This window comes from Myodes glareolus, chromosome 3 (genome assembly GCF_982192425.1).
Source record: "Myodes glareolus chromosome 3, mMyoGla1.1, whole genome shotgun sequence".
Classification (NCBI taxonomy): domain Eukaryota; kingdom Metazoa; phylum Chordata; class Mammalia; order Rodentia; family Cricetidae; genus Myodes; species Myodes glareolus.
In genome coordinates, this window is record NC_142028.1 from 81785537 (window position 1) to 81812803 (window position 27267).

At 37.6% G+C, this 27267-nt stretch overlaps 1 protein-coding gene across 3 annotated transcripts in view; it reads right to left on the reverse strand.

The window, feature by feature from the left end:
* Faf1 (Fas associated factor 1) overlaps positions 1-27267 on the reverse strand; it is a 303421-nt gene that overhangs the window by 32077 nt on the left and 244077 nt on the right. For 2 of the 3 annotated variants that reach the window (XM_085686415.2, XM_085686413.2), the window contains exons 16-17: positions 3292-3402; positions 1682-1759 (exon numbers count right to left, since the gene is read on the reverse strand). In XM_085686415.2, coding sequence (XP_085542541.1) covers positions 1682-1759; positions 3292-3402 — 189 coding nt within the window. The remainder of the gene's footprint in view (positions 1-1681; positions 1760-3291; positions 3403-27267) is intronic. The other variant, XM_087904746.1, reaches the window with a different exon arrangement.

Sequence of the window (27267 nt, forward strand, 5' to 3'; positions counted from 1 at the left end):
ACAACTTGTGGGAGTCAGTTCTCTACTTCCACCATGTAGGGTGCAAGGACCAAATTCAAGTAGTCAGGCTTGGGGACAAGGACCTTTCCTTGATGAGTCATCTCAGCATTAGCATTCCGTGAACTAGTTTAAAAGAACAGTGGGTAATTCTCTGTATCTAGTGTCTAGCAAATTTCTAATATATGACTACTACAGACACACACAATGACACATGGCTTAGACTAGAATGGAGTATGTGGGAGGGCATGAGTTCCATAGTCACAAGGATCTAGATGAGAATCTCAGCTGTTTCTAGTTTTACACATGAACCACTGGGCTTCATTTTTCTTAACTTGTGAAGAGAAATTTCTATCCTTCTGCCTTGCTCTCACGATTATTGAATAAGCACATTCAAAGCAGCTCACAGAGTTGTAAGGGACAGATGCAGTACAATGAGAATCAGGGCTTAAGTAGCAGATACTCAGGAAGTATCAAAACATGGGTGATAATGAATTTTACACATCATTCAAGACCTGGTTCAAATACTACTTCATATATTTTCTGATTATTAAAGCTATGAAAGACTTTTTTCTGTTAGTTACTCCCAAAATATTTTGCTTTTATTCATCCTATGCCACTTACTACATTCTTTTCCATGTTAATTTCCTCTTATTTGCGGACACGTGATATAGTCCCAAGATTTAATTTGTTGTTGTAGGTAGAAAACATTTTATTATCATTTGTTTCCCTTGCTGCATTCTATAAATTCTTGTTGTTGTTATTTTTTAATTTGGGGGCGGAGTACTAGCTCCAAAAAAAAAAAAAAAAAAGAAAAGAAAAAGAAAACAAACAAGAAAAAGATAAGTAAAACTAGACAGGCTATCTGCTGGCCACTAGCAGTGTAGACACGTCCAGAGTAAAACATAGGTGAAATACGTGAACAAAAAAAAGTCTGGTACCTTTTTACCAAGAATGATAAGTAACACAATTTCTCAGTTAGACCTCTAGGCTTTTCAGAACTTGTCAGATAACTTCTTTTTGATAAGTGAATCACGTTATTGACCTCATGCCTAGAAAAGCATTCTAATTTCCCTGCAGTGAAAGAATCGCTTGATGCTGTTCCCTTATCCCTACTGTTCTTAGACAGGCATCTATCACAACGTTTACTATTCTAGCGTAATTCTACATTCTAAAGACTGTGAAGCAGAGCAGCCCAGATCCCACATGTGCATCACTATCTACTAAGACTGTGAGGTACAGAGTAAAAAAAGCACAGTGAGTGAGGATAAACTTTATATTGATTCAGACATAAACTCAAAAGGAAAATATCAGCTGAACACATCTATCTAGGGGCCCAATGCAAGACATTATAGAAGTAGCACTGTAATTGTTTAATGGGTAAAATCTGGGGAAAGAAAAACAGTTGTTACATTCTCAGGGTAAGAAACTCTAAGAATGATAGGACGTGCCTATTTAAGCCAACAAATAGGGACAGAAAACAAAGATAAAAGAAAACCACGAATCTAATTGTATTAAGTTTTTTTTCTAAGAGTTCCATATACTAGAACAGAATGATTCTTTTAAAGACAGGCTAGGTCTTTTAAACAAAAACTGGCCCAGAAAAAGCACAAATGTGTTTTAAAAAATACTAATAGCCTCACTATCAAATACAACAGAATTTTCTTCTGAAATCATGTCCTACCTCTCGTTCCTCTTCTTGCTCTTTGCGAATCTGCTCCAAACGAAACTGTTCTGCCATCTCTCTCTCATGAGCTTCTCTCTGTTGATATTTGGACAAGGACATTAATAAACACTTATATAAAAACAATAAAACAAAGGAAACAAGCTCATATAGGATTGTGATAAATGTTTAATAGTATTGAATTTCAGTATAAGTTTTTTTTTTTATTGTATTACATGTATTATTGGGTGGCTTCTACTCTGGGAGAAAAAAGGAAAATGGGGGAACAAGTTATATATAAAGAGTTTATTCAACATAATATACACGGGCAGTATGGTAATAGTAATATTTCTTTCTAGACTAAAAATGGAAATGGAAAACTACAGAAAGAAGTTTTCTGATATGCTGGATTCTTGGTCAAACAACATAGTTGGCTATGTGTAAGGAGGTATTTAAGAGCCTTCAGAGGCTAGGCATATATAGCCGAGTTGGCAGCATGCTTGCCTAGTAATATATGAAGTTCTGGTTTGAACCCAGGCACCACAAAGCATAAACTGAACATGGTGGCACATGTGTGGATCCAAGTTCTCTGGAGGTGGCAGCAGAAGGATCAGAAGTTTAGGGTTATTCTTGGCTATATAGCAAGTTAAAGGTCAGTCAAAGAGACAGAGTCTGTCTCTAAAACCAAACGAAACCAAACCAGATCAAACCACCACCAACCCCACACCCAAACATATATCTTGTCCCCAAATTTTGATACTTTCTGCTCACACTCTGGCACAAATCTTAAGTTTTAGTCACAACAGTGTGTCGTTACGCTACCACATGCTCTGGACAAGGGCTTGCCCTTCTCCCTCCCCTCTGTACAGTTCACTCAAATCACCTAGAGGAAAGCTTTCCCAGCACGTTCCCATTTGCCGGTTCTTCAAAAAAGCTGGAAAGATCCCCCCCCCACTGAACCTCCAGTTCATGAACACTCATAACTTCAGTGTTTCTCTGATGCCTTGTGGGGACTTGCCTAAGGGGAAAACAGTCCATGGTCTTGACTGAAGCCATTTTACCAAGTTATCAGTCTTTGAGGACACAAACAAGGCTTCTTCATACCCAATACAGCAGCATGTGGCTCACGAAGCACAGAACAAGTCACTGTTTCCAAACATAACAGCATAGTAGTCACTCAACCAAACATCTGGACAGGCGAGTGATGCAGCAGGAAGGGTGCCTGCCATCACATCTGGCACCCTGAGTTAGATTCCTGGAACCTGCATGGTGGAAGGAGAAAACTGACTCCTTCAAGGCATCCTCTGACCTCCACAGACAACACCGGCACCCAAACACAGTAGTAAGTAAATGTAAAAAGCCCTGTTGGGTTCTACCATACACTAATTATAAAATAGATACTAGGCTCATTTTGTTTTATTATTCTGACACAACTTATTTTGTCAAAATAAATGATAATATGGGAATTATGGGTAGAATTATTTTCTGTTAACTGAACCTAGCTTTTCCTAAAGAAAATTTAATATTTTTTTAGGGCGTCAAGTGATTGGAAGAGAGTGGGGGGCATTCAGACAACCAAAGACCATTTAGGACCCAGTCCTATATTCCAGTAGACACCGGACCAAACCTACCTTTGCCCTATCAGCTTCCAGGGAAAGGCGATAGGCCTCATCTTGCTCTCTCTTCACATTCTCTCTGGCTTCACGTTCATCCTTAAATGAAAGGTTCAGGTAAAGTTTCATCTTTTTTTTTTTTTTTTAAAAAGAGAAAAAAAGAAAAGCATCTTGTTTTATTTCTAAATGAACTCATTACAGTTAAATAGGGAGCTTTTAAAGTATACAGATTAAGCAAACAAGCAAGATGAGCAACCTAATACATAGCAAAATATGAGAATATCTGAATCCTAGCTCCATTTATAAACTAACCATGTGACCACTTATAAGCCACTCAACATCTCTAGAAACCTTCCATTTCCTCTATGGTAAACTGAAATACTATTTGTCTGACATGGCTATTGTGAGAATCAAATGCAGTAGTATATGAACTGTAGTAAAGCAAGGAACACTTAATTTATTTGCATAATTATGAGTGCCTCTACCCCTTTCTCCTGATTTGGAAATTTTTAGCACTGGGACTAAGGACTGGGAGAAAATTTTTAAAAAGGCTGAAAGCAAAATACTCTTGTTAACCTCATTTCACACATGCCTAAAATTTCAGTTATTAGACAAAATTTTTCTTCTTTTGGTTATTAAGTAGCTCCCTACTATTTCATACTTAAGCATGTAGCTAACAGAAGTTATCTGTGTCAAAATTATTTTACATTTTTTTGCATGTGATAAAATTAATGTAGAATATTAAGTGAGATCATACAATCTCAGAAAGAAAGAAACTACATGTTCTCTCTCATATGTAGAACCTAGCCAATAATGTATGTACACATAGTAACATGGAAAAAGAGAACCAGAAAGGCTAAACATGAGAGGCTGGCTGGCCAATGAGCTTAGGACCCCTCCTTCACTCTCCCAGCACTGGAGTTACACACTATACTGATTAGCCTGGCTTTTAATGAGTGCTGGGGATCTGAACTTAGGTCCTCATGCTTGTGTGGCACTTGCCTGACAGAATCATTTCCAGGTCCTCTTTTAGAATACCTTTGGTTTCGAAAGTGAGTATACACTGTCCACCTACATTAACTCTTGATTTTAGATGAAATTAAAAAGTATTTTACTAACAAATTTTTTTAGTAAAATCCATCAGAACATCCAAAATACATGTATTTTATTATTATTATTAAAATTATTATTTTTTGAGATGGTTTCACTGTATAGCCTGCTTTTGCCTGGGATTAGAGATGTGCACTACCAGGCTTGACTAAGTACTTCAATTTAACAAATAACTGCACCCAGGAATATAAGTCTCTCTTTCAGTCACTCTTGTATTAAGTTGAAAATACACAGCCACAAATATTTGCCCATTTCTGATTTGTTACAGAAATCTCAAAAGGCTTAATACTTTCTTTCCCTTTCTAATTCACTATATGTTTACTCGAGACAGAGTTTATCTCCAGCATCCTTTTAGGTGCTCTCTCTAGTGTCTAGGCCTTCTAATTCCAATATTTAGATAATTATAAAGCAAAACTAGATGCAGGAATAAGTAAATAAAAACCATAAATAAAAATGGGCCTTAAAACCCACTAGAGTCATATTTTGCAGTATACTCTTAACTACACTTTCCTTTATATTTTCACTAACTCCAGCTGAGGTTCTTTTACTCCATTCTACTAAAAGGTTTTATGGTTATTTGATCCACCCATCAAAGAATATTCTTGTTTCTGTCTACATGTTCCTTCAATGAACTGACTACTCTGTAAATACCTCTCCTTAACCCAGACACAAGTTTATGCAGAATGGGACTTAGATCTTTCATCTACAGCTTCTCATCATAACTGAGGAGGCAATGGGTGGGCCAGCATACTTGTGCACACGTCCTGGTGCTGCTGATGGCACTCTACATGAATGGGTAAATGTTTTCCTTTTCAGACATCAATTAAAGCATTGAACTCTTATGGATCCTGTGTGCCTGTGGATAAATATATTTTCAAAATTATCTATCTCTAGAATGAAATCAACAAGTTATAAAAGAATAATCTTGCCCCTTTCTATATCTATGGAAATATGTGCTATGAAAATACTTAGGATGCTTAAAATTTTAAATTGACATTATTTTTTCTGACTTTACCTCTTTGAAATTAGCTCTGATTTCATAATATCCTGTTTTTCCTTTAAAACATTAAGTTGCAATTATATATCACATAGTTATTTATTTAATATATGATCCTTCTATTAATTCTAAGCACTACAAAGTAGAGAGCTTGTCTATATTATATGCTGCTATAATTTACATGCTGCTGATACTTTCTGAAAGGTGTTTAGTAAGTACAAACTTAATAAATCTATGCAACGGTTTGTGTGTGTATATGTGTGTACATGTGCCCTGTTTGTGTGTGTGAGGTGTGTATGCACATGTTGAGGCCAAAAGTTGATGTGAAGTGTCTTTCATTATTGTGCTAAACCTTAGTGTTTTGTTCCTCTTTATTTACTCTTCTCTCATACACTGCATCCTGTCTTCAGGTTCCCCTCCCCCTCTGCTCTTCTGTTTCTCTTCAGAGAAGAGTAGGCCTCCCAGGGATATCAACCGAATATGACATAACAAGATGCAACAAGACTAGGCACAAACCCTCATATTAAAGCTGGATGAAGCAACCTAGTAGGAGGAAAAGAGTTCAAAGAACAGGCAAGAGAGTCAGAGACACCCCCACTCCCACTGTTAGGAGTCCCAGAAAAACCTCAAGCTAAACAACTGTAACATATCGGCAGAGTACCTAGGGCAGACCCATACAGGGTCTGTGATTGCCGCTTCAGTCTCTGTGAGTCCCTAAGAGCTCTGCTTAGTTGATTCTGTTGGCCATGTTGCCTGGTGTCCTCAATTAGTTTTTAAGAGAAAGTATCTCAAAATCTGGGTTCACTGATTTGGCTAGGCTCGCTGGCCAGAAGCCCTTGGGAACTGCCTGCTTCTTCCCGTAGTCCTGGGGTTATAGATATGCACTGCCAGGACTGGCTTTTTATGTGGGTTCCGTATCTAACTTGAAATCCACGTGTACAGCAAATACTTAATCTACAGAGTTATATCTCCACTCCTTCCCTCCCTTCCCTCCTCCCCTCTCACTTTCTTTTACATGTTCTCACTATGTAGCTCTGGCTAGCCTGGATATAGACCAGGCTGGCTAGCCTCAAACACATAGGCTATGCCTGGATATGCCTACTTTTGCTTTCTAAATGCTGGTATTAAGGGCATGAGCCACCATGCTTGGATTTTTATTTTTATTTTGGTATTGGCTTCATGCAGTACAGACTGGCCTTGAACAACTGATTTTTATTGTCTCCACCATTTAATTGCTAAGATTACAGGCATGTGCCACCAGGCTTGGATTCTTTTTTCATTTATTTATTTTAATGTTGGGGATTAGGCCTAGGGCTTTGCACATGCTAAGCACGGGATCTAATACTGAGTTACATTCTCAGCTCCAGGTATATGCTGGATAAACAATCATCTTTTTAGGCACAAAGCATTAATTGTTTGCAGTGAAAATAGGAAAAAGGGTATAGCTCTTCTACAAAGCAACTACAAATCAATGTAGTCAACTGGTTGGGCAGGACTGACTTGTTATGATACTATGTACATTCTACAAAGGGACATGCTGTATCAGCTGAAAGCCATTTAAGTACAACTATAGTTCACAATACAAGTACTCTAAGCAAACAGTTGTGTTCTAAAACAGACTTGGAAATACAAAAGACCATTAAATACACATCTGTTGTAGAGGACTTCCTAAACCAACTAGTCACCATCCTTTCTGCTCTGTTTTTCTCTTTTCTTCTTGCCACAAATATTCATTAAGTATCAATTTTACATTTGCTATGACAATTGTACTGGGGATACAAAGAAGGCCAGATAATTCACATGTGATATCATCGTCATTTTGTTGAAGAGTGCACTTATCAGGGTTAGGTACACGCTCCTCTTCCTTAAATGTTGCTTTCTATTCCATCAGCTCCATTGCTCAACATTCCACCTGTTTTTCATATACTTTTATAAACACAGGAGGACCAATATGGCCAAAGGAGCCACTTTGGAGATGGGGAATGAGGACAGATAAAGTGTTATGGGTCTATCTAACAAAGCTACTAGCAGAGCTTAGACGGGAACCCAGGACTCCTGAATGTGTCACAGTCTTTTCCTTGCTTATATCCCTTCCTGACCATCATGGCAGAGCGACTGCTTGAAGGTATGTGGTTTGGAATGAAATTTCACAAATTTATTATGATCTTCCATGTGTTTATGATTATTTGTATATGGCTATATATGTTCTTATCTTTTCTTTAGATTTTATACCTACTTCTCCAACTGTTATATTCAAAGTTATCTCCAATTTGGGGGGTTAGAGGTAATAGGTACCCCCTGACATACACATATCATACTATATTGTTACAGTTAAAAAATATCCCAGGGGTTGGGGTTAAACAAATCTAGTTTTATAACATGAAGGCTCCTGTGGCCTACAAATATGTTCTTGTAGAGTGAAATCTAGGCTAGCCTGGGTTACAGAGTGAGACCTTCCCTCAAAAATATGAAAAAGACAACAGACAGACAGAAATGAAAAACTTATAAAAATTAAAAATACTTCTGTGCATCAAAGGGATGCCATTAAGAGAAAGGACAATTTACAAATTAAAAGAAAAAAGAGCAAAAGACTCAAATAGGCATTTTTAAATAAGACCATAAATATTCATTAAGTATGTATTCATAGCAGTACTCACAATAACCAGGAGGTGGTAATAACCAAGGAATCCACCAACAGGAAGGTGAACATACAAATGTGGTACACATATGAACACACAAATGGAGTATTATTCAGCTATAAAAAGATAAGATACTACAATATAGATAAACTTAAGGACATTTTGATAGAGAGGATAACTACCATGTTTCTGTTTACATAGGTACTCAGAACAGGAAACCTCATACAGAGACTACAGGTAAGAGACTTCTGTAGGGAAACAGTGCTATTAGCTTATTAGACTGGCCAGAAATGCTAGTTCAGTGGTGAATCAAGAGATCTGAACAGGCACTCTGCCCTCTTCCTGAGATTACCAGAAAAGCCAGCCTTTCACTGTAAGAAGTCAGTTGTATTCCTGGACAGTTTCCATATGCAGCAGAGAAGCTTCTTTAATGAGGACCGATAAATTGCACTTATTTGTGGGTACAAGGATAAGTGTTTAGGATGCAGTTAGGAAAGTAGCAGATTAGAAGGTTTTCCTCTAAGATCCATGACCTCACTAGCCAGGAGTGGTTGGGTAGGTTTCCAGTACTAGAAATGATTTCCCTATTTTTTGAGTAGTTTTCAAGTTCAATTAGAGAGTTGTTAGTTAACTGCTAATGGATGTGTGCCGCTATTACACTGGAGTATCTGGTCATGCTGACCACTGTGGTGGCTCACAGGTATCACAGCTGGGTGACACTATTGATTGCTTCCCTTTCTTGGCAGCTTGTATAGCATCTTCTGGTACTACGAAAGCTAGTCCTCAGAGAGCAGCTTTCAGGTCACATCCAGCTCACATCCTCCCAGTTCTTTTTCTGAAGTGTACACTGTCTTTAGCAAGAGTTTTATCTTCAACCTCTGGGAGGCAACCAATGGCAACATCAACAATCTATATTGTTTTGGGGGTCTCTTTGATTTTCCCCAAACACAACTGATCAAAAAACAAATAACAACTGATGGTAGGGTGCTCATATCCCAACAATACACAATTGCTGCACCTATAGCTCAAGGAACGTAGAGGAAGAGAGGGTGGAAAGACGTAAGAGCACAGGGCCAGGAAATCTGCTGTGAAATTTTGTCTCTTTACAATGACAGGGAAGCTACACCATGATACCCCAACAATATGGTTGCTTAAATAGGACCTGAACAATGACAACACCAAATAGACATGCTATTGTGGACAGGGTATTTGCACAGGGCCCTATCCCTAGACAAAGAACTAATGACTGCTAAGAGAGGGAGAAGTAGTTCTCCTCAGGGAGGAGCCCTCTAATTGGTTATCTAGAACGAAGCGGTCAGCTCTGAAGTCATGGACATAAGAAACAACACTAAATGAACTCTGCAGGCTGTATTTATATATCTGTACACCTAACTATTTATGTAATAATAACGCTTAGGGCTGGAGAGATGGTTCAGCAGTTAATAGTATTGAACGCTTTTCCAAATGACCTGGGTTTAATGCCCAGTACCCACATGGCCGCTCACAATTACCTGTAACTTCATTTCTAGGGAATCCTACACATCCACACAGACAGACATGCAGGCAAAACACCAATGCACATTAAAAAATAGAATGTAAAAAATTTTTAAAAAAAATAACAAGAAAAAGATAGCAAGAATTTGAGAGGGAGCACAGGGTGGTAAATGGAAGGGGTGGTTAAAAAGGGGAAATGATGCAATTATATTTTAACTAATTTAAAAATATATTTCTTTCTTTCTATTTATCTATCTATCTATCTATCTATCTGTCAACTGTAGTTGATATCTGTAGCTACTCTTTACTAGGCTTAGGACATTCTGCTCTAAATCTTATTATACTCAAAGTGTTCTCAGCATCAGAAATAGATTAGCTGTTATCTGTATCCACTGGGATGATCATAGTGTGAATCACACTGGCTAAATTTTGATTGTTTGTTTAAAAGCCATCATTTTAACAATAACTTCTTTATCTATATTGACTAGCCCCCCACATGAATTCTTTCACCATCCTTCCTATGTCAAAGGCAGATGTGCCTGTCTTTCATCTTAATAAACTTCAGAGATCTGGAATTGAAGACATTGATTATAACATATGACAAAAAAGAAATAAATATTATCCATAATGGAAAGGAGGAAGTAGAACCCCCTTTATTCAAAAGAAAACTAATAAGACGTGGAAAATTTGTGATTTCTATCAAAATCAATAAGTGAGTTAGTAGGATATAAGACAGGAAGCAGCAGTTGCATGTGTTTAAAGTTGTGTTACTTTACCTGCCTAAAACATCTGATTGGTCTAATAAAGAGCTGAACAGCCAATAGTTAGGCAGGAGAGAAAGGACAGGTGGGCTGGAAGGCAGAGAGAATAAATAGGAGTAGAAATCCTGGAAAAAGATGAGCAAGGAGCTGGAAGAGGAGGAGGGACACCAGGGGCCAGCCACTCAGCTACACAGTCAGCTACGGAGTAAGAAGGAAAGATATATAGAATAAAAAAAAAGGTAAAAAGCCCAGAAGCAAAATGTATAAAAGGGATATTTAATTTAGAAAAGCTAGCTAGAAACAAACCAAGTGAAGGCTGGGCATTCATAAGTAAGAATAAGGCTTCATGTATTTATTTGGGAGCTGGGTGGCAGGGCCCCAAAGAGAACAAAGCAGAAAAGAAAGAAAGAAGAAAGGAAGGAAGGAATAAAAACATAAAATACATGAAATACTTTAAAAAACACAGAAATGATCTATACATCAAGGGTAATAAGACACTAAAGAGCTAAGCAAACGGAAAGAAATCACTTTCATGGATAAGGGATGAAAATAACTGTTTTAGTGACAATTCTCTCTAAATGATCTATGGATTCAACATAATTCCAACCAAAATACTCAAAGAAACTGGCTAATTCATGAACAGGAACAAGAACAAAAACTTTGAGAAGAACAGCCAGAGGACTCCTGAGACTACCTCCAGATTTGTCATGATGCTGGATTAAGAATATGATATCAGGATGAAGACAGAACAAAAGAAAAGGCAGAGTTCAGATATGGACCTATGTTCTATAAGTAAATGATTTTCCACACAGGCACTATGGATATTGCACGGAAAAGGGTGATGCTCCAAAAATAGTGCTGGAACTACAAAATATCCACATACCAAGAATTTCAGTGCATATGCCTATCTACAAAACAATCAAATGGATCATAGACCCCAATGTAAGATCTGCATCAATACTACTACAGGGACACAGGAAAGCACAGCGACCATGTGTTAGGAGACAATTAGATTTGATTCAAAAGTACGGATACAGGAAAGAAAAAAATGTTTAAGTTGAATTTAAATAGAAAAATTAAAAACTTTTGTTCTCTTAAAGACAATCAAAACTTACTTTAAAAAAGAGAATGAAAGACAAGCTACAGACATGGAGAAAAATCTTTACACGTCATGTCAAATAAAGCACTTTGTACCTTAGATATGTAAAGGACTCTCAAAATAAAATAAGTAATGAAAAGACCCAACTTTAAAAATGGGAAAGATTTTCAAACCTTTCACCAATTAAAGGCATATGTAAAACAAATGAGCCACATGAAAAGACTCTCCATCTCATTAGCAAACAGGAAATGCAAACTAAAATCAGGAGACAGCACTACACAGTCATTTGTATGTCTAAAGTGGAAAACATTATACTGGGTGCTAACAAGAATGTGGAGGTATTGACATTTCTGTACCCTGTTGGTGGGAATCCAAAATGGTCTATCTGCTCTGCAAAACATCTGGCAGTTTCTGAAAATGTTCATCACACATATGCCATATGACTCAAGGTTTCCAGCCCTAAGTACTTCTCCAAGACAAATGAGAGGTGCCCATACATAAACATGCACACAAACTTTCGTAGAAATTCTATCATTTAACATTACAAAATAAAAATATAAAGCACAAGAGAACCATAAAAAAATAAAGCTGGGTGACTATAAAGGAAAGGTTCTTGCACAACTTAGTGATAGTAATTATCACAAAAGAAAACCCTGCCAGAACCACAGCCTTGCTCAGAGTCTACTTCAGCCTTAAACACAAAATACTGCAAGCCTGGTGAGTGGATTTATCCACAACCTTAAAGTACTTGGAGGCAGAGGCAGGAGGGTGGTGCATTCAACATCTTCCGGGTTATATAGTGAATGACTCTATTTAAAAAGTAAAACAAAAATCAAATAATAAGCCTTGTAAAGATATCAAACCAGTTTGACACAGGACTAGTATAATTTGTTATTAATCTTTGTGGCTAAAAATCATTGTTTCATTTGTGACTTTTGCCTTTAAAACTTACTCCAAGCCTTGGCCTCATGCACTCACAGTTCCCTGTGCATTCCCATTCTCACTGTGACGCCATTCTACTCCCCCAATAAACTGCTAGTCTTAGAGACCCCTCACCAACTAACATTAATAAAATAAATCAAGCCACGGAAAATGTGAACATTATTAAAAGCAGCAGCAGCAGGGGCTTTTGTCAAAACATTTCTTGTTCAGAACAGTAAGTGGAACCTCTCATGACACTACATAACAATTTTTCTTACAATTTTAGAGAATGGGTACACATAGCCTTTTATCAGGATATTTACATAATTTTAAGCCAATCATGACTGGGCTCTTGTGTTTACAGACTCCATTGATTTAGAAACTTGAAGAAGTTGACTTAGAATTGAGTGACTTTTACTGAAGAAAGTCAACACAAAAGACTAAGGCCCAAGAAGAGAGCACTGAAATGCAGGATAAACGGGACCCATGGCCTTGTTCCCAACTGAAACCAGAAGAGACTCTTGGAACATGCACATCAGTTTGTAGTGTGCCAACAAGTGGGTACCACTTTAGCCTGAATGAGTCAGAACATGAACTTTAAAATGATGTCTAGGTGAATCCTATTTCACACAAACATCATTTAAGATCATGACCAGGGACTCTTTACTGGTCTTACAGAAAGCAAGAATAATTTTGACAAAAACATGTGCTTTCAAATAGATTTCATTAAAAGGCTTCCCAGTAGCCATGTAAATTATTCTCAGATCATGTCTACTGAGGGCAAATATTCTAAGAAAGAAAGGAAAGCAAGAGCTGCAGTCAAAAATGCATTTTTTTTTCCAACATGGCTGTTAACATAGTAAGTCTAGCTAAATGTTCTGGAGTGGGGTGGGAGAGAAAGTTTATCTCTATGGTTTCCATTCTGTAAAATGTTCTCATTTCCTGTCTTTATCTAATCAAATATATCATTAACTATTTAATAAAGGAAATATGTGAAGTATTAATGAATAGCCTTTCTCTATTTTTATCAAGGACTTTTAATCCTTTCAAGTTTTATATTTCAAAGTTTACAAAGCACTTCCACACATATTCTCAACAATGAGGTTGACCAAAAAGAGACCTATTAGAGATGAAGCAATTGAGATTTAGAAAAGGAAGTGATTTTTCCAGGGTCCCACAGCTGGTTAGAATGCTAGCACCTAAGAGGTCTTTCTGCTTTACTTCTCCTGAATTCATTTTATTTTTCTAAAAAGATGTAAATATATTCCTTAAGTTAGCATAAAGGACAGTTGGATAATTATTTTTCTGGGTAGAAGAATCTGTTTCCACTTGTTTCACAAATTAACAGCAATACCAAGTACAGACTTTGTTCATTGATTACTAATGGACTCCCCATAGAGATAATGTAGGGATGTTTAGCGCCAGCTTTATAATTTCTCTCATCTAGTAATACTGATTACGTCTTTCATCAGACTATAAACAAACTGACGAGACTCTGTCTTTTTCATCTGTGTCTTTAGTCCTACACAGTGTCTGATAACTGGTAGATTCTAAAACTACAAAGGATCAACAAATGAACACTTGGCTACACAGTTTACCTATCTATCTATCTATCTATCTATCTATCTATCTATCTATCTATCTATCTAATATACCAATCATTTGTCTATCTATCTCTATAATTCAGGCAATAGGGGCAGAGACAAGAGGATCCTGAGAGCTTGCTGGTTGGTCAACTTGGCCAAAAGGAGAAATGGTTTAGTGAGAGATCTTGTTTCAAGGTAATATCAGAGAGGGATAAAGACAATGTTTTGCTCTGTCCTTCACATGAGTACAAAAATACCAGCATACTTACCTGCATGCATCAAGTACACATACTCAATTCCCACATCCCAAACACATACTCATGTACTCATGCTTGTCTGCACTCTATAAAACAAAAACATAGTAAGCAGATGTTCATACATATAATGTTGGGGATAGAACTCTGAATCTCACACATGCTAGGCAAGGAGTCTACAAGTGAGAAATAAACCCTTTGTATTTAAATTTATATACGCTAAACTGATTTGTGTACAAAATCATTAATGAATTGTTAGCACTCAAAAACAATGTAGTGAGGACTATGGAAAAATCTAACACTCAGTATTTTTTTAGATTCCTATTATATAAAGATTGAGCCTAAGTATTACATAAAAACTAATTAAAGACACATTAGTTAACAACAGTTTTAAACAGAATAACTTAAAAATAGCCCACTGTATGATCATGAAAACAGAGAGATGAATTTACACATTACAAGGAACCTTGCTAGAATGTCTTCGGAATTTCTGGTAGAGGTGTTTAGAAGATACTTTTTCATTTAGGTAGAGGTGGTATGTGGCAGTAAGTTGACAAGCTAGATCTAGGAGTGGTTTGCTAATTTCTTAGGTGAGGGACTTAAAGGAAGAACTGCCTCAATGTCTACCTTAGAGAAGGCTGGATAGCTTGTGAGTGTCTGTGTAAGGGCTTACCAAGCCAAAGACAGTCTACATAACTGCCTTGTGACCTGGAATGTATTTTCAAGCACCTCCATTCAAATTGCTCAGATTTGACCTTTGCATTCTTCACGGCTCTCACAATTTCCTGTTCCTCCCTATAAAACTTATCTCATCATTTAGTCATTCACTTACACATTTATAAAACACTTAGTGTACACCTAATTGACTTTAGCCTTTTAGAAACTGGAGACAAGAGTGCTAAGACATGCTCCCTTTTTACTTGTGGGAGATAGACTATAAGCTTAGGAAGGAGGCAACATACACGAATGCTAATTATACACTAGTCAGTTTACAAATGTTTCTCTTCATTCCCACAATATCACAGAAGAGTATTATTGCTTTCTGACAGATAAACCAAGACAGAAACTGTCTATGTAGTTTTCCCAGGTGTATCCTATTGAGGAGTTGTGCTTGTCTATTCCAAACACTTGTGTTCTTGCCATTAACTCCACTAACTTCAAATTTTAAGACACACAGAAATCACTTCTTATATAGGAAAACTAATAAAGAACAGAACACTCTCTGGTCCACTAGCAGAATTTCCAACACAAAAGCCTAGAGATCTGTACTTTCAACAAACGTACTTATGAACTACATTTTGAAAATCAATGTACTTTAAAAAGCAAACAAAGCAGATAAATTCTAACAATATTATTGCAAAGATTGAACATGGAGTGTGCAAATGCTACACACATTACAGTTCCCTATATCCAAATGGTGTAAATTTCCTGCTTAAAAAACAGTATTTACTATGCACAGTTTAAAATTCAAATTCTACCAGAATACAGATGTACACCCTATGAAAATATGTACCCGCCACACATTTCCAGCTTCCCCAGTCCTTTCTATGAACAACTGCTTATTGTCATATTGAATCAGTACTTCTTTTCCATCTGCATCAGTCGTGCAAAAATGATAAAGCTACGCCTTATTTTCAGATTTTTGCAATATCTTCTCCTCAATCCAAATTGTTATTTCACATTGATTCTTTCAAAATCATTTTATAGTATCATTACTACAGAATATAGTCCCTGGGATACTTAACAGATACCAATCTAAGTACTAAGTATTAACTAATATAATCGTCACAACAATCCTATAAGTAGCTACAAATTTACATTAAAGATAGGAGAAGGGGTTGAAGAGATGGCTCTGTAGTTAAGAGTACTGATTGTCCTTTCAGTCAGTGGTCTTGGGTTTGATTCCCAAGCACTTACATGGTAGCTTACCACCATCTGTAACTCTAGTCGTAGAGGGTGGGATGCCCTCTTCTAGCCCGAGTAGCAGCAGGGAGGCACGTGGTACACAGACTTATGCAGATCAAGCACACATACACACAGAATAAAGTTTGAAATGGGGGCACAGGGACTGAAGATGGCTTGGAGGTTAAGAGTCCTTACTGCTCTCCAGAGGCCCCAGATTCAGTTCTCAGCACCTACTTGGTGGCTCACAACCATTTGTGACCCCAGTTCCAATAGATCTGATGCCACCATCTGCCTCTGGTATGCATACACAAATTTGCAAAAAAAATATCATTCATACATATAAAATAAAATATGTCTTTTTAAAATAAAATGAAGGCATAAAAAGTTGATGTGGTTTTCTCAAGATTCAGGGTTTGCTAACAGGCACTTTTAGGATTTGAATGCATGCAATTTGACACCACAGCTGTAACTAAGTAACCTTCAGCGATGTCTCATGAGACAAAGAGCTTCTCTTAAGCAAGAGTATTTACCCAGAGTTCATGTCAAACTGCATTGCTTTCTGTTCTTCTGGCCAATGTGCATTTCCTACTCTTCTAAACCTCCTTCTAGCCCACTTGAACATGGCCCATGCCTCTTCATTTGTATCACCCTCAACTGCATCTGTCACTGAGATTTCATTTTTACAAACAAATGGCAAGTTTCCCGATAACAGATATGCTGTTATCCTAGCTAGCTTGGCCTGGTCTTATCACATGAAAAGCACTGGAACAATTTTCCTGGAATGAAATACAGAAAGAAACACATAAGTCTGTGTTTCTCCAAAGTGAAGAATAAAGGGGTCAGTCAGCATGCAGGTATATGTTAGATACTTCCTTGACAGAAAGATGTCATTTTGAAAAGCAAATGTAAAAGTGCTCTCAACCACATGATGGTTTGTTCTACATGGTTGGCTGGTCTTGACATACAAACTGAAATTCTACAGTTCAATCTCCTAGTAAACAGTAACAGGATACTCATAGGTATACACTCCAATTAATCACTGGATTAAAACTTGTTTAGAAGGCTTTATACCTTCCTAGAGAAGAGATGCTCACCAATCATCTGGGTTGGTTGTAAAGCTGGATACTTCTATTACTTTATGAAAATAAACGAGTTAAGACAACAAAATACATGTTCTTTGTTTCAAATATCTCTGGAGTATTTGCAGTAAAGAAATTCCACATTCTTTGCATTTTATTGTTTTAGTCTATTTTTCCCCTCAGGATAAATTCTTCATACAGACTAAAATAATATAATCAAATCTAGGCAAAATGTTACTGAAAACCAAAATAATATGGGCTGGCAAGAAACTTAGTGGTAGATCACTTACTTGCCCATTATGTGTATGGCTTGGGTAGCACTGAAAACCAAAGCCAAAACCAATCAACCAAAATCTTAAAACCAGGGTCAGGAATGTAGTTTAGCTGGTAGAGTGCTATTTCACAGGCCCAAAACCCTGGTTTGAGTCCCCTAGCACTGCCTAAACCATGTGTGATTATGCATGCCTTCCTATCTTAGCAATCAGGAGGTAGAGCAAGGTCATCCTTGGCTACAAAGCAAGTTTGAAGCCAACCTGGGACTCTTGAGACCCTGCTTAAAAAAAAAAATCTTAAAATAAAAATGAGAGAATGCCATGTTTTGTAGGCTCCTAGAAAGAGAGGAGGAGTGGAGTGGAGGAAGGGAGGGAGAGAGGAGGTAGTGGGCAGGGACTAGGGGGAGAGAAGGGAGGGGAAACTGTAGTATATGTATGTAACATTTTAAGAAAGAGGTGGGACAGAATGCAAAATCATTTGAAAAGTCTTCTTTTTCAATTCTCTTTACCCATTAGCCATCCCACCACAAGGCAAATATTTAATTTAAGAGAAAATAACATTAAAGCAACAAATAACAGCAAGGCTGACTGTACGTGATTTTGGGTTAGAAACATAATGACTGTTTCTTCAACTGTAGAATGACGAAATAAGACTACATGAATTCAGTTCCATCTAGAATAAAAATAATAAACTCCCTCCACCCCCGGCAGCTATGGAACTAGTAGTCAATGCATTATACTTTTGAGAATTGCTGCTCCAACAGCTAGGGTCTGTATTTGTAAACCCTGCACAATCCTACTGTTGCCTATAAAATATGACCTATTCCAGTTAGTCATTGGGAAAGTCATTAAAAATTCTAGTACTTTCCTCTTCTGTAAAATGGGCATAAAACACATGCTTTGAAGAATATACAAATTACCAAGGCTTATGACTACAATGCTAATGTTTTAATAGGTGCTACCAAAGTTATTTAATAAAAGATAAACTGATTTTGAAGTCTATTCTATGAAATGTTTATTTTCCTCTTCAAGGAGGGGGAGGAAGAATAGGGGGAGGGGACAGAAGGGAAGTGGGAGGAGGGGAGGAGATGGAAATTTTTAATAAAAAATAAAACAATTATTTTCAAGTAGATTATATGGCATATAGTTCTGTGAATCCTAATACATGTGTATAGTCATGTAATCACAACCACTATTTCTATATCAATGTCCTATATATACACGCATTATGGAAATTATGTTGTTGTTGTTTTTACTGGAAGTATCTGTATATCATTAATATCTAAATGATTGTATCATCCTTATTGGTACCAGTGTTGAGCATATTGTGGGCACAAAGCAAGCAGGTCCCTGAGAAGTTTAGTGCTCAAAACAAATTAATGCTGGCTCACCAGCTGGAAGTCTCTGAAACATCCTTTGAAACTAAGAAGATGGCTTTTGTCTCTTCTATGTCTTATGCTTATGAGTACTGCTGTGTTTTCACACTATAGTACAAATACCTGTTTGCTGGAAATACAGTAAATTGGATGAAGCAACTTTGCGAATAAAAATTAGTAGGTAAAAAGCAGAGAAAAGTCACATCCCTTTAATTCCGGCATAGCAGAGGCAGAGGGGCAGAGAGGGCCAGAGAGAGGCAGAGGGGCAGAGAGGGCCAGAGAGAGGCAGAGGGGCAGAGAGGGCCAGAGAGAGGCAGAGGCAGGCAGCTTTCCATGAGTTCAAGACTAGCCTAATCTACAAGAGAGTTCTGGGACATCCAGGGTCTGTGTCTTTAAAAAAAAAAAAAAAGCAGAGAAAAGCTTGTAGAAGTAAGGTAACTTAGTAAAAACTGTAGTAGCAAGCTACTGAATCTGTTATTTGACTTGCTTACTACACAAATTCTTAGCTTTTAATGAGTTCAAACTCTTCTTTTTGTTTTTCTCATGCTTTCCCAAACATTGAATGTACGCTCTGTTTACCTATGCTTATTATGTCTTTTCTGGAACTGAACCAAAACATGCCTGCCTCTTTAGAGAAATTTCTCCTGACTACAATGGCAATTTATCTATTTGCTTGTTTAGTTTTTGAAACAGGATTTTGCTTTGTAACTCGGGTCACGGCTTCAAACTGAGGATTCTCCTGCCATGCTCAAGTGTTATAGGTATTTCTGCCCCCAAATTCCTTTCCATAAGCATGGTCATATAAGGACATTTACGAATTCTTAGGGGATATGAATATCTCCCAGAAAAGGTTTGGGTTAATGTACAATATTTAAGAAAAGAACAATTTTATAATTCTTTTAAAAAGATTTACATATAGAAAATGTTTCCATTAACATTTCTTTAAAGTATCAATCAGGTTTGACATTGGGAAGATCGAAAGACCCATGTAAAAGAAAGATTTCAGTTTTAATTTTTTATTCTGAGTTTTAAAATAGTGTTATATAAGGCCTTGTTTAGTGGTGAAAAGCACACATAACCTCCTGTAACATTAGCTCCAAGAGATACCACGTCTACAGCCTTAGTTAGCACCTGCACTCATGTGTATATATCCATATGCAGGCACACACCTATATACACAATTAAGAATAAGAAAAATAAATCTTCAAAATAATCCAAACAAAAAACACAATGCAATATGAAGGGAAATAAGTAACCGGACACACTGTCCCACAGCCAGTTCCCATCTCATAGACACAACACACACATACACACACACACACACACACACACACACACACACACACACACACTTACACTTCATTTGGCCTTACTGTTACTGAAAGAAAAAAGTGGACAGGTTGGGCTAGCAATTTAACAATGAATGCTTTTATGGTGATAGATGGTGACAGCCTAAATAAAAAAAGAATGCATTACTGAGATATTATCAATTGTGTTCTGTCATTACACATAGTTCCACCCAGTCTAAACTTGTCAAAAAGTGTTACTGTAATCCATGAAGAAGACTCCACCTCAGGCAGCAGAGGGGAAAATCTGGAGCACTGGTTCTGAACAGGTGTGTTGAAGTGTGATGCCAGTGCTGACTCACTAATCTCTTTACACTATTCTGAGATGTCAGGAACGGATGAACTGATCCATCATCAGCAGGCATTTTAAGAGCAACAAGTGTAAATAAAGAGGGTGTGGATGTATTTTTTTTAAGTGAGTGTTATTTCATACACAAAAAGTAGACCGTTAAGACAAGTTTTTATTTTATTCTGCTCAACTGACTAAGATATTTGGGAATCTAAGAATGTCTGGTCTACTCTCCAGATTAGTCCGTGCTGACTTTATTTAATCTTGGTAAGAGCACTGAGATTCAATTTAGTTCATGAATAAAAGGGTTTACTAGTCACAGAGATGATGATCAAGGAAAAGCAAATGTGGACTGTGGCTGTGTCGCAGCTCTAGACATCTGGCAAATTACTTAACCGCTATAATATACATCAGTGCTTCCTTCAGTGAAAATAGGGACAATAACTACTTCTTATCAATGTGATAGCTAGAAGAGAATATTTGTAGAAAATATATAATACATGGAAAAGCAGATGCTAAATGCATTCATAACTGGGTATGGTGGTATAACCTTTGATTCTGGCCACATGAAATGCCAAAGCAGAAGGACTATGAGTTTGAAGCCAGCCTTGGCAACACAGTGAGACCTCATCTCTGAAAACAAACCAAATCAAACCCAAAGGCACACATTCAGTCCCTTCTTTAAGGTAGTTCTGACACCCTTGCTTCTGTAAAAGGTGAAAGTTTAGACTCTAACATCAAATAGTACTCTGCTCAGCTGCTCAGGATTAAAGCTCATGAAGACAAAGCGTGACTATTGTCTCCTTTGTTGGATTACAAGAGTATCCAGTATGTGCTGTATCGACTCAAACTTCAGGGGCGAGGGCTAGCGTTGTCAACTTGATAGAGTCTAGAATCACCTGGGAAAAGATTCTCAGTGAGGTACTGTCTAGATCAGGCTGGCCTGTGGAATTTTAAGCCTTTGGGAACTATCTTGACTGAGCTGAAGGAAGGTGGGAAGACCCATTGATAGGCCTCCCATTTCTGAAGCAGGCGATCCTGAACTGTGTGAGAGTAGAGAAAAGCACTCAATCTTGCTATAGCCCAGGCTGGCCTCAAATTTCTGGTAGTCCTCTTGTCTGTTTCCCAACTTTTAAGGTTATATGTGCTTTAACATTTACTAGTGGTAGTCCAATCTATTTTTCTTCCATTTCCCATGGTTTTGGTATAATTTCTAAGAAATACTGAAGAAATCCAAGGTCATGAAGCTACTTCCTTACACATTCCTGTAAGTGCAATGCTTTAGTTCTTAAATTTCATTCTTGTATAGAAAAATCACGAATCAAGCTTCTTTGGCATCTGGATATCTGGTTTCCCCAGGACCAAGATTGACTCGGTTGCTCCTTTCCCTTGGCATCCTTGGAGATCAACTGGCTTTCCTGAGGATTCATTTTGTTCTACTTTCTTCCACTGATGTTGGGCTACTACAGCAATGCACTGTCTTGATATGCACTCTGAAGCTACAGCTTGAACTTAGGAAATATAACTCTTCACATCTTGATCACTTTCAAGACTGCTTGGCTACTGGAGGTCCTTTAAACTCAATATGAAAATCTGACAAAATTTTCTATTTCTGTAAAGACACCTTTAAGGTCGATATAAGAACTGCACTGAATCTGCGGATGGCTCTAGTTATCAATTTAAATTACATCAATACATTCCTTATCCCATCCTACTCTATAGGAAAAATATAATTCCCAATTATTTATATTCTCCTAATTTCTTTTTTTATTGTTTGTAGATTTTAGTGTAAAAAATTTGGTCTTCACTTATTCTTTAGTATTTTAGTATTTTATTCTTTTTCATGCTAATCTGGATGAAACTTTTCTTAATTATTTTTTAGATTACTGCAAGTGTACAGAATCATAGCAGGTTTTCATGTGTTGACTTCATCTTGTTCAATGCTGATTCATCCACGTGTTACAACACTGTGCATGTTGTTACATGGGCTTTTTTTCATAGATGTCCGTTGCTATAGTCAGAAAGTACCTTTTATTTCAAGAAATGGTACTTTATCTTATTTAAAAAAAACTGGCACCATCTGACTCTTCTTTGCTATATATTACAGATTATACTGCATACTTAAATGAATGCAAACCACTTATATATACAGTCATAGTCCAGTGGTTCTTAACCTTCCTGATGCTTCAATCCTTTAATACAGTTCCTTATGTCATGGTGATCCCCAACCATAAAATTATTTCATTTTGCTTCATAACTGTAATTTTGCTACTATTATACACTGAATGTAAATATCTAATATGCAACCCCAAAGGGTCATGACTCACAGGTTGAGAACCACTGACACTGTCCATCCTTTATCTTCTTTAAAATATTTAAATTATTTTTTTCTTGGTATGGGTATCTTAAGTGCATGTAAGTCTGTGTGCTATGTGCAGGCCTGGTGCCTATGGAGACCAGAAGAGGATGCCAGATGCCCTGGAAGTGGAGTTCCAGTGTTTGTGAGCCACCTTGGAGGGAATAAAATCCAGGTTCTTAGAAAGTGCTCATCTTTCCAGTTCCTATCCTTTAATTTATGTTCTTGTTTCAAGTGATACTAATAGTTTACAATAACATTGGCAGTATTTATAGCATTGTTCAAAGTGTATTTATATGATAAGTTCTGCTTTGGCCTGACAGTTGACTTTTATATTCTCTCTTCTTTATTTCAAGTAAGTCAGAAAGTCTCAGAGAATATGAAGAAGTGAAGTAAATACCTGTTAGTTTTTTCAGACATAAATTTCCCATCAAACAAGGACATAAATAAGAAGATTTCTCACAAAATGCCACTGTAAATTCTGTCACATCCCATATCAATGAGTTTATCAGACTCAAAATGAAAGGCTGTTTAACCATGGGAGATGGAGGTGAGTAGATTATTGACTTTATTCATTAGTTGCTCTTACAGAATAAAGCATTTCTTTATACTAGGTTATAGCCTTGTGTGGTAATTTAAAACATACCTTACTACATAGTACTCATTTCTTTGGATATCAAGCTCTATATGATGAAAGCTATGTTCACCAGTTTAATTTGTTGCAAGAACTCTTTATATTTTACTCTAAAAAAATTACAACTATGTTTTCAGCTTTAAAGTCTTAGAAACTCCAGAAGAATACACTAATGAGACATGAGATGTGAAGTCACCCATATATTTCCAGCCATATATTTAAGTGTGTTGGAAAGGATACACATTTCATGTTGTCATTACAGGCCTAAGCACATACATTTCTCTTAGATTAGTGAACCAGCAAAACTGTAAGTCGCATCAGAACCACATGAAAAGCTTGTTGAAATAATAGATTGCTGGGTTCTAGTCTTATCACTCAAACTATAGGGGAGTATCAAGTGATCCTTTAAGACTGTGCCTTTGATAATTAGCACATTTAGCTGAGAAGGGATGCTTACCGACTCTGCCTACTTTTGTAAATGGTCTGCTAGAAAGATAAATACTTCAAGTTGTCCAAGAGTTTTTCATTACTTTATTCAACAGTATGTTTCAACTCAAGGAGAATATTATTAATTGCTAGCTATTAATTTAAGTAGAGAAAGGATTCATATCCAGGTACAATATTTTTCATTTAAATAGTTACAAACTTCCCTCAGAAATCTTCCTAAACGTAGCTTTTTGAAAATAGTTTTTATTAATATGTAATTCACATACTATACAACCCATCCACTTAGAATATACACTTCTATGCTTTCTGATATATTTACAGATATTTCCTATCACTATCACACTCATTTCCATCACCTGAAAAAGAACCCACACATCTTTCAGTGAGCACCTTCTCATCTGCCTGACCCACGCCTAACTTCTTCCACAGTCCTGAGCTCTGGCTAACCACTGCACTGGTCTCCAGGAAGGTCCTCCACAGGCTTGTATGTCTCAACACTTGATCCACAGCTGGTGGTGCTGTTTAGGGTGGCTTGGGGTAAAGTCTCGCTTGAGGGAGTTAATCATTGGGAATGGGTTTTAAGATTTCATAATCTCAGCCTCTTTCTAGTTTGCTCTCTTTACTTGATTGTGGCCAAAGATGTGATCTTTCAGTTTCCGGCTCCTTCTGCCTTTTCTTGGGATTGCTGCTGTACCTTCCTGTCAAGATGGACTCTTACGCCTCTGGAAGGGTAAGCCAAAATAAACTCTTTCTTCTACATGTTGCTTGGCTCACAGTGTTTCCCCATAGCAACAGCAAAGTAACTAATACACCTACTTTCTATGTCTATAGACTTCCTTACTGTAGACTTTCACATGAATGGAATCACGCGTGAGCAACATTCAAATCTAAGCAGTGCTCAAGTTCAAATCTAAAGATTCTTCTAAGACTCAAGGTAAACTCAATTGTGTCTAGCTGATTTTACTTAGCATGTTTTAATATTTATTTATTCATCACATATTTTGAGAATAGTGAGTTTTTTATGGCCAATTGATATTTATTGGATATGTATATCACATTTTGTCTACTCATTTACAGTGATGGACACTTGAATTGTTTTCATTTTGTGGGCTACTGTGAATAATGTTAGAATAATCAATATTCTTTCCATTGTTCTTTTAGAAAATTGGAGTTTAGTTGAAGAGAGGGAGGAGGGAATCATATGAGCAAGGAGGGGAGTCAAGATCACGAGTGAAAAACCACAGAGACAGCTGACCCAAGCTAGTGGGAGCTCAAGGACTCTGAACTGACAGCTGAGGATTCTGCATAAGACTGAACTAAGCCCTCTGAATGTGGGTGACAGTTATATAGCTTGATCTGTTGGGGAAGGCTGGCAGTGAAACCAGGACTTTTCCTCGGAGCATAAACTGATTTTATGAAGCCCATTACCTATGGTGGGATACCTGGCTCAGCCTTGATACAGGGGAGAGGGGCTTGATCCTGCCTCCACTTGGTATACCAGACTTTACTGACTCACTAAGGGAGCCTTACTTCCTCTGAGGAAGGGATGGAAGGGGGTTCGATAGGGGGCAGGAGAAGGGAAGGGAGGTGGAACTGGGGCTAGTATGTAAAATTAAAACATTTTTAAAGAAAAAAGAAAAAAATTAAGTTTGTTGCTGGATTTTTTATTGTTAACTTGGCATTTTTGTTTTAGTTTTGTTGCTGTTAACAAAACACCCAAGGAAACAATTTGTCTTAAGTCTCTTTTTTATTGCTGTGATAAGACACCATAATCAAGGAAACTTACAAAAAAGTTTGTTGTGGGTTTACAGTGTCAGGGGATTAGAATTCATCATGTCCCCGAGCATGGATGCAGGTAGGGAGGCACGGCACTGTAGTGGTACTGGGAATGGTGTGAGTCTTTTGAAAGCTCAATCCAGCACCCAGTGACACACCTCTTCCAGTAAGTCCACAAGCCATCACCCTTCCCTAACAGTTCCACTAGCTGTAGACCAAGAATTCAAACATGAGCCTATGAAGGCCATTCCCATTTGGGCATGCTTCCAAAGTCTTCCTTCCTTTAGTAAAACTTCACTTCCTAATAGCTCATTCAGTTATGAACTTATTGATGGAATATCCATGGACTGGAGAAGTTACAGAATTTATGATCTAATCATTTCCCAATAGCCATACATTCTGTGGACTAAGCCTTCAACAACAGTAAACCTTTTGGGGGAGACATTTCATATCCAAACAGTGAGATTTAATTCATAGCCTACAAAGGTACACATCCACCTCATATTGCAAAATACAATTAGTCTATCTCCAAGAGCCCCCAGTTCCTAATAGTTTACACTCTGCTCAAAAGTTCAAGTCCAGAATTACTTCTGAGACTCATGACAAACTCCCATCTGTAAGTTGACATAGATAAAATCAAGCACAAGTTACATATTTCCAAATAAAATAGTCCAGCATAAGCATTCCAATTCCCAGATGAGGAATGTAGGCATGGCAAGGAAGGAACAGATCCATCACAAACAACAAACAACAAAAAACAAACCCTCGAACCCAGCAAGGAAAACATTCAATCCTGCATCTCCCTGTCCAATCAATGCTACAAGGGTCTGAGCAGCTCTGCCTTTGGCCTGGCTGGCTACAGTCCACATGGGCTCTTCCTTGAGCTTGCTCTTCACTGCTCCTAGCAGCCCTCCACAAACAGTCCACACTCTCAACATTTCTCATTTCCTGAGGTTTCCCCTGAAACATTTCCTCTCTCACAGCTTTACAAATCACCCTTTCAGGAACTACCTGCAGAGATTCCAACTCTGTCCCACAGTACCCTACAACCCTTGCATTCTCTGGTCTGAAAGACCACCACTAGCAAAGTGAAATTAGGTCTGCTGTCAGCTTGAGCAGCAGCTGGGCACTGTGGTTCTGGGAGTATCGTTCTTCGAGTACCTGGATGGCTTAATACTGGGAAACAACTTGAAGATTCCAGGAAACTCTGGAGTTCTCTCTAAAACAAAGTTTTTCAAGTAAGTTTGCACCCTTACATTCTTGAGTTGCTGTGGGTGGATTATGGCCAATGCCTGAGATGCCTTCAAGGCATTTCTGCTATTGTCAGATGCAACATCCTTGGCATCTTCTCAGAGACACTAATCTTTTTAAGCAACCACACCTTCTTTGGCACCAACTTCAAACATGTTCCTTTTCTAGCCAAAATGGAAGTTTTTCAAACCCTTCTGCTCTGCTTTCCCTCATGGTTTTCAATATAGATTTGTCTAAAGAAGCCAGCAATACCCATGCCTGTGGTTGTGATGGTGGGGTGGCCTGAGGTTTCCTCCACCAGGTTAATTAGTTTGGCACCCAAGTCAACCTAGCACAGCCTTAGGCACGGGCAACATGTGTACAAGTTCTTTGTCAGAATGTAATAAAAGCTGTCTTCAATCT